This window comes from Octodon degus, unplaced genomic scaffold, assembly GCF_000260255.1.
Source record: "Octodon degus isolate 3935 unplaced genomic scaffold, OctDeg1.0 scaffold00131, whole genome shotgun sequence".
In the NCBI taxonomy this organism is placed as follows: Eukaryota; Metazoa; Chordata; class Mammalia; order Rodentia; family Octodontidae; genus Octodon; species Octodon degus.
Window position 1 is genome coordinate 1,318,666 of NW_004524707.1, and position 7,998 is coordinate 1,326,663.

Sequence of the window (7,998 nt, forward strand, 5' to 3'; positions counted from 1 at the left end):
TAAATAAATGAATAAATAAATAAATAAATTTTAAAAAAGTAAATTTTCTGTACCTGCTGAAATCAATTTTGTCAACCTATATTTGCCAGGAAAATATTGCTTTTATGGAGATTTCATCAAACTTGGTACTCTCCCAATTTTTCCCTCTTCAGTTTCTGTGATTAAATTCCCTGGGTCACTACATTGGCTTATTTGCTTCCATCTTTTCTTGGATACTAAGTGTTAAGTCAGGGAGAACAATGTTGTAACTTGGAGGCTGGAGGATACCATACGCTACAAATGAAGATCGCTTCCTCTTGAGTCTTCATTTATACCCATTTTTGTTTTCCTTTGCTTTCCCCAACACTAATATTTGAAGAAGAAAATACTTAGGCCTAGAAAGAGGCTTAGATACATCTTGTTGAGCTCCCTAATTCACCAAGCCCGGGACAGGACTTCTACCTTTAGCAAATGAGGACCCGGGAGAAGTCAGGCCCCATCAGACTGTTCTGGTCTGTTTCTCTTCTACCAAAGTCATAAAATTCATCTGTCTTGGGATCTCATTTTAAGCCATTCTTTGTAGAATTCATTTATCCCGACAAAATGAAGTGTCAGGCAGGGAAGAGGACATCTTCTTATTCACTTCTGATGCTAGGCTGCACACGGGGGAAGACTGTAGGAAGGCAAGGGACATGGAATAGGACGGAGCTCAGCCTCAGCCACAGGAGTGTGGCAGACTGAGGAAACACACTTAGTGGGCAGAGTAGGTGCCTGTGGTGTCTAAGCACAGTGAAGGAGGCAGAGCTGTCCCCAGCTCTGTGACCAGATGGGGACAGCAAACTCTCTCGTGGGTGGGGACTTTTTAATAACATAATTACTTCACATTGCTCACTTCCCACTTGTTCAGAGTGTGTGTGTGTGTGTGTGTGTGTGTGTGTGTGTGTGTAAGTGAGCAGATGTTCCTGCTGCCTCCTTCTCAGCAATCTGCAATTAGATCTTAAGAGACAACCTGCTCGTGGTGGTTAAGAGGCATCAGCCACTTCAGTAACTATATCTGTCACAATTTTCCTAGCTCATCCTGTTCTAAACCTTATCTCCAAACTATACTCAAAACAAATATCCACAGTTCCTAAAATAGAACAGCCTTTTTGGGGGGCAGTGCAGAAGCTGAGCCCAGGGCCTTGCACACGCTAGGCAAGAGGTTTACGGTTGCTCTACACCCTCAGCCTCCCCCAATGAGCTAAATTTAATAGCTCTGCTTGGTCTCTGGTCACCATCACAGTAGTAGATTTTTAGAGTTGAATCATCACTAATAATTAGCAAGTGCATCCCCTGGGAAGGGCATTGTAGAAAGGTCTTCATAAATAGCATAAGCCACCGAGCCCACACAGGAGCTCTGTGAGGTGAACAGCGCCATTCTCTCCACTTAACAGATGCAGAACCTGAGAGGCACTGCAAAGTTCCACAATGTGCGTCTAGAAGGGGACAGAACTGGAATCTGTCTTTAGGTCTCTTTAACTGTACCACTCTGTACCGCTCTCATAGCTGCCGTATGTCATTTGGCCAGTAAAATGCTAACCTCATACTAAAATAGGGGAAGAAAGTTTAGGCAACGTAGCCAAAATATGATACTGGTTTTAAAATAATGGGAAACTTTTTATTTTTATTTATTTATTTATTTTTGGCAGAACTAGGGATTGAACTCAGGCCCTTGCGCTTGTCAGGGAAGTGCTTATTCTACTGAGTCATCTCCCTGGCCCCAAATAGGAAACTTTTTAAATAGGGAGTCTCAAGAAGAGAAAGCTTTCTACTGCAAGGGGGCATTTAGAGACGCGCGGGGTCATCTAGCGTCATCTTGGTTGTTAGGCTGACCTGTTCCCTTTGTGGGTCTTCAGAATACTCCACATCCTATAGGTATAAAACAGTACCAGATGACCAGGGTTTGTGTAGCACCACATGTCAGACAGTACTGAGAAACACGAACGGAGTGGGGCAACTGCAAATAGACATTCAGATCACAAGTGTCCTCCTTTCCTAAATAATATAGTATAACAACTACCTCCTCTTCTAGAAAATAAGACCTATCTGGAAAGTGAACAGCCTTGAAAACTAGCAGTCAAAAAGGCCAGCCCAAGTCAGCCCAGGCCTGCTTTCCCGCAGCACCAGAGCGGGGCCAAGTCTCCTGCAGCAAGGGTGGAGAAGCCCACGGTGGCCTTGTGGTGCCTCTTGGAACTGCAGTGGTGGGGCTGAGAGGATAGGAGAAGGGCTCGTTCCATCACCGACAGGAAAAGAATTCTCCCATTGAGAACATTCTCACTTTTTAGCCCCTATCCACTGGTCCTGTCTGTTGAATCCACAGAAAACAAAGAGCTCAGGCCTGGATCCTGAATCCACTTTTGCACATGGAATTAGTAGAACCTTTGGAGTGAAGGATGATGATAGATGTACTATGTTCACTCATGTGAAACTCATGGTACAAGGGTTGAGAGGCCTTTGGAAGGAGGTTCCAAGGTTGGTCACATAGGAAAGAGGATGCCAAAATAAGTGGGGGAAGTGAGCTGCTCCCAGCTTTTGACACCCCTCCAAAGGAAAGGCATCCCAAGGGCCACTGGCTGCATGAGAGAGTAGAGGAGATGGAGCTGTCTTCTCCCTGGAGACGTCCAGATGCCTGACGCCCACAGGCCTACAGAGTCTGGGATGATGAGCGCCACAGACTCTTTCTTCCCTGCTACTACTTTTCTTTCTAGTTTTATTTGGTGTAAGTTTTGGTACTAAGAAACCTCAGTGTAAAAACTGCTAATAAAAAGTTTCCAGGTCTCCTCCCATTTCCCTTTACTCTTAGAAGCCCTGATTGGTTTTGGTTGTGTTTGTTTTTGGTCTTTTTGAGACAGGGTCCCACTATGCAGTTCAGGCTGGCATTGAACTCACTTTGCAGCCCAGACTGGCCTGGAACTCTCAGCCATCCTCCTGCCTCAGCCTCCCAAGTGCTGGGATTACAGTGGAAGCCCTGATTGGGAAAAGAAGCACTTGCAGCAGCCCGGGGTTTTAAAGTTCACTGTCTGCAGCAGGAAGGAGGTGGGTGGGTTTGGGGCCCTGCCTCTGCTTGCTAAATACCTTTCAGAGCCTTCAGGGTGATCTCACCCTATGGAAAGCCACACATTCAACAACAGGTTGGTGGAACCCATACACTGATACTTTTTAAATAAATTGGTTATTTATTTTTAAATAAATAAGACAGTAGGAATGTGTGATACCCCGAAGCCCATGGAAGCTGTGGGTTTGTGTGAAAGTGAGTGTGTTGTGGTGCATGTGGTGCATGCATGCGTGTGTACGTGCATGCGTGTGTGTATGTAGTTCAGACCTAAACCTCTCCAGAGAACCTGCATGGGCCCTTTGCTCGAGTGGAACTGCTGTGTCTGCAGTCGCCAGCGACACTCCTGAGGCGAGGGCAGCAGTTGAGAGCGTGGGCTTCGGAGTCTGCGCTCTACACCAGGCCTGGCCTCTTGTGGCCTCAGACATGACTCATATCTCTGAGCCTTCCATTGCTTGCTCTAAAAGGAAGCAATTGTACCTCACTCAAAGAACTGTCATCCTCAAAGCAGAGAAGAGGGTAGGAGTGGGGGGCAGCGCCCGCTATGGGTGACACTGAGTGCCTGTTGGCTGTTAGGTACTGACATTGTCATTGCCTGTTTTATGGTCAGAATCTGAAATGTGGGGAAGCCTCAAGCCTGACTCTTTTTATCTGTTACCGTTCCTCCTGCAGGTACCCAGGAAGATCCTGTTGGCTGCCCTATCTGTAGCTCCTCCCAGACCTCTGCTCGCTGCCCCTCAAAGAGGTTGAAGCCTTCTACGACTAGCAGCTGCACAGCCAGAAACTCAGCAGGAGCATGACCGGGTGAGGGACCCAGGACTTTCCAGAGAGGCAGAGGGATATGGATTTGAGGTGGGGTGGATTTGTGATTGTTTTATCGACTCTATCCTTCTCCTCTCCCAACAGAGCAATGGAGCTCTGGCATGGCATAGTGATTGCAGTGCTGTCCCTTGTCCTCCAGGCCTGCCTCCTCACTGTGGCTGGTTACCTACTCAGCCTGCGCATAGGTAATAGCCCAACCCTTCCAGGCACCCTCAGCGCCATTTCCCTGCCTGCAGCAGAGGGTGTCCCTTTGGACCCTCTGAGTGTCACTGGAAAGCTAATTTGAGGACCCACTGACCAGATCAGTCCCTCTGCGCCCCTCCCACACCTTGTGATGGGGTCATCTCCATTCTAACCTCACCATTAGCTGTCCTATTGAGCTGCAGTGCTGGTGTGGAGGGGCTCATTCTACCTGGACTCAGCTAGTTTTTGTTATCATGCCAAAGGCTGGGAATGGCTGTGAGTTGAAACAGAAAATTCTGGGAGATTCGTCGAGCTCCTTGGGCCGATGTACAGTAATGGTACAGAAGGTCTGTCCTGGGAAAGCACTCTAATGAGAGAAAACAGTGCTGCTTTGGCTGTACTGAGTCAGGGAATTGGTCATGGTGATGTTTCGAGGAAGCATATATTAAAAGAAATCCTGCCCTTTCTGTTCATTTGTTCATCCATCTATTCGTTCATTTGACACATTTATTGAGATCTTAGGTACCAGCCAGGCCCAGCTATGTGACAGGAAACAAACCAGAAATTCCTCCCCTATGGAAATTCTACTCCATGGGACAAGCAAGACAGCAAGTAACACAAATGTATGTAGGGTATGCGAGTGCTAGGGAGGAAATAAGAAGAGAAGCACACAGACAGAAAGAAGGCAGGAGGGCTCCGGAGTGCCTGAGCGCTCGTGTCTGAGCAGAGACCTGCAGGAAAGAGCCACATAGCACAGGCAGAAGCAGGAGCCAGCCAAGCACACAGCAGCAGGGGTAAAGAGGCTGGGGCCAGAAGCAGCATGGGAAGGAAGCAGAGGGAAGCCAGAGAGGAGGGGCGTGAGGTCCTGTGGGGGGTGCTTGCAGCTGGATGTGGATTTTTCAACAAGTAAGGAGAGGAGACAGCAACACAAGGTTGGGAGCACAGTAGAGTTGAGATGTGCATGGATTCCTTGGAAGGTCAGCTGATTGAAGGTTGGTTCAGAAGGCATTTGGTTGTGGAAGGGGCGCCTAACCCAGGCAGCTATAGATTCCACGTGATCTTGCCCTCTTTATTCCAGGCCGGCAGAATGAACGGATGCTCAAAGAAGCCAGGCTGCAGGCCCAAGGGCCTGGCCCTGCACCCCAGCCCCCATCAGCTGCCAAGGAAACCATGGAGACTCGGACAGAGAGAAGCACCCCTGTGTCTGCTCCCCGCTACAGGCGTGAGTCAGAAGCAGGGGCTTGTCCTAAAGCTTACTGCACCCTGTGGGGACACCCAGGAGCCTCCCCAACACACCCCCAGCCCTCCTTGAGGAGGGACTCTTTAGCTAGGGGCCTCCTCACACTCACAGAGTCACAATCTTGCCAACCAGCCTCTCCCAGGAAGGTGTCATCCTGTACATGGGGAATAACCCCAGGGTCTGTGTAGGTCTGGGGTCATTCCTGTGGCTGCTCACGGGTGAAAAATTGCAGGGGGGCTCAGAGCGTGTCCCTGTTCCTCGCATGCTGCCTCTCCATCTTCTGCTCCTCCAGCTAATGGTGGAGCTGCGATTTCAATCATCCCTGCCTGCCCCATCTTGGCTGCTGCAGGGCAGCTGCCATCTTTCTGACCAGTTCACAGCTGCTTGTGGAAGCTAGCCACAGCAACCCTCTTCACAGCCTGAGACCTGCTTGGGGATCTGAGCATGTGGATAAATATGTGTCCTGCAGATGGTTTCATCTCTATGCCCTATTGTAAGAAATACCACCCTTCTAGTTTTGTGCGGTGACCTTAGGTCTAATGTACCCTCCGGCTCTGCAGTGCCAAAGACCAAAGGCAGGACCTTAAGCACACTAGGCACACCCTCTACCACTGAGCTACACCCTTAGCTTTGTTTGTTATCTCAAGGTTTGGGAGACCTAAAGGGTCATTAATGAAGCTGAGGCTTAAGTGGTTGCTTCCCCAACAGAGATTGCACTTTTTCCACTGGTTCATCTCTTGATTGATTGATGTGAGTTTGCTCTGTCCTCCTGATTTTATCTTTTCAACTGCGATAAGGCCTCTGAGTCTGTGGGAACCAATGAGTGCAACTTTCAGGCCCCCAGTGTTTCTCGGCATGGGGAAGGTACTGGCCTCCCCCCGACCCCTGGCCAAGGAGCTTTGCCAGTCTGGCCACAGAGACCGTTGAGCTAGTAGGAACCTCAAAGGTCACTGCTCAGCTCCCTTACTTTACAGAGGAGACACACCAGGGCACAAAGAAAGCTAAGCTCCCTAGAGCTAGTGACAGCTTTAGGTTGGTGCCTGTGCCTAGGACTTGCAAGTCTAGAGCAGTTTGCATTGGGCCACACTGCCTCGGCTTATCCCTACTGGCAGATGTCTGCTCCAGCAGAGTAAAGCCTGTGTGCTTTTGTTTCGTTTAGACAGAGCTGGAGGAAGCAGTGGTGCATGGATGCTGTACACATTCCTGCCGGATGCTAGATGCTCTCTTGCCCACCACTCTTTCTCTGCTCGGTTTTCTCTTCCTCTTTTGGGGTGTCTGTATCTCTCCTCCCACTTCTCTCTGAATTGCTGGTCCTGCCTGCCCTTGCATGCTCCCTTCCACCGTCTCCACCTTCTCTTGACACCCCCTCGCTTGCTTTGAAAGAACCATGTCCATCTCTCTCCAGGTGAGAGCAGCACGTCCTCAGATAGCTCAGACAGCACGGACAGCTCCCCTCCCACCTGCCAGGTAAGGACAAGCTCAGGGAGCTCAACCTGGATTGCAGCCTGGGGTTCCTCCTGTAAGACAGGGAACTCAAGCCACCCCAGCGGTGTGGATGGGAATGATAAGGGAGGCCTTAGCATCCCCAGCTGTCGTGCTTCCCCCTGTAGTCCCATATCAGCGTGGATCAGCTCAGCAAAGTGGGTCTGAGCAGACCGTGAAAATGAAAGTGCTCATGGGAAGCCCACTTTCCCCAGGGCCTCAGTCACTGGGCCTACGCCTGCACTGGATCCTGCCCTCATTTTGTGAGTCTCTGCATCTTTCCTTCCTACCCACTGAGCTACTCACTCTGAAGCCTGTTCTCTGCAGACAGGTGGGACCCAGCCATTAGCAGCTTCCTCACTGCCCTCGCCCTGCTCTCACAAATGGATTCTCATTCTTCCCACCACGTCTTGGGCGAGGCTCTGTGAGTTAGAGCTCAGTCCTAACCTTACCTCCGCCAAGCATGGTGTAAACCTTGCCCCACACATCTCTGCTTTCTTCCCAGGTCGCCACAGATGTCCACTACACACAAGTGGTCTTTTCAACCTCTGGAGGACTAAACAAGGAATTTGCCCTGGACTATGAAAACATTAAGGAAGCTACGGATTATGTCAATGTCAATCCACAAAGCCACAAGCCTAATTTCTGGGCATTTTCAAATCCTACTGTCTCTGAGCCAGTGGAATATACTCAAGTGGTTACATGAATTCTAGGTATTTTGTAAATAAGATACAAAATATTGATTGATTACTGGATTTATTTTGTATGGAAATTCCTTTAAATTAAAGAAAACAAAAAGGGTTGGGAAGAAAAATAAGTCTGGTGTCAGCAAGAAGACTCTAGGTCAGATGTTAGGAAGAACTCCCAAGGACAGTTTGGAAGCACTGGTGTGGGCCGGTAGAAAACACAATGTGATCTTTTTAAAGTTTTAGTCAGCTGCAATGAAGTTGTATTTGGAGATCTTAAGGTTATAATGACTTCATTTTAATTATCTGCAATAAATAATTTTCTTAAAATTTTAAGTAGAATTGCAAGCACCAGTTCCTCTTTTTCTCTTGCCCAATCTTGCACGTTGACCTTTTTATCAGCGTTGCCTTTTGCTGTGTAATCCTGACTTGCCTTCAGAATTTCAAATAGTTCACTTGCAAAGCCTACCATGAATGAGCCTCTGAGCTCGCCAGTTTTTTTCACAAGCTAAAGA

At 48.7% G+C, this 7,998-nt stretch overlaps 1 protein-coding gene across 1 annotated transcript in view; it reads left to right on the forward strand.

Annotated features, from left to right (window-relative positions):
• The window catches only part of Rhex (regulator of hemoglobinization and erythroid cell expansion), a 17,421-nt gene extending 9,751 nt beyond the window's left edge, over positions 1–7,670 (forward strand). Inside the window, exons 3-7 of the mRNA XM_004641188.2 lie at positions 3,743–3,874; positions 3,977–4,077; positions 5,154–5,297; positions 6,721–6,782; positions 7,303–7,670. Coding sequence (XP_004641245.1) covers positions 3,867–3,874; positions 3,977–4,077; positions 5,154–5,297; positions 6,721–6,782; positions 7,303–7,503 — 516 coding nt within the window. The 5' untranslated portion in view covers positions 3,743–3,866 and the 3' untranslated portion in view covers positions 7,504–7,670. The remainder of the gene's footprint in view (positions 1–3,742; positions 3,875–3,976; positions 4,078–5,153; positions 5,298–6,720; positions 6,783–7,302) is intronic.
• The last annotated feature ends 328 nt before the right edge of the window (positions 7,671–7,998 follow it).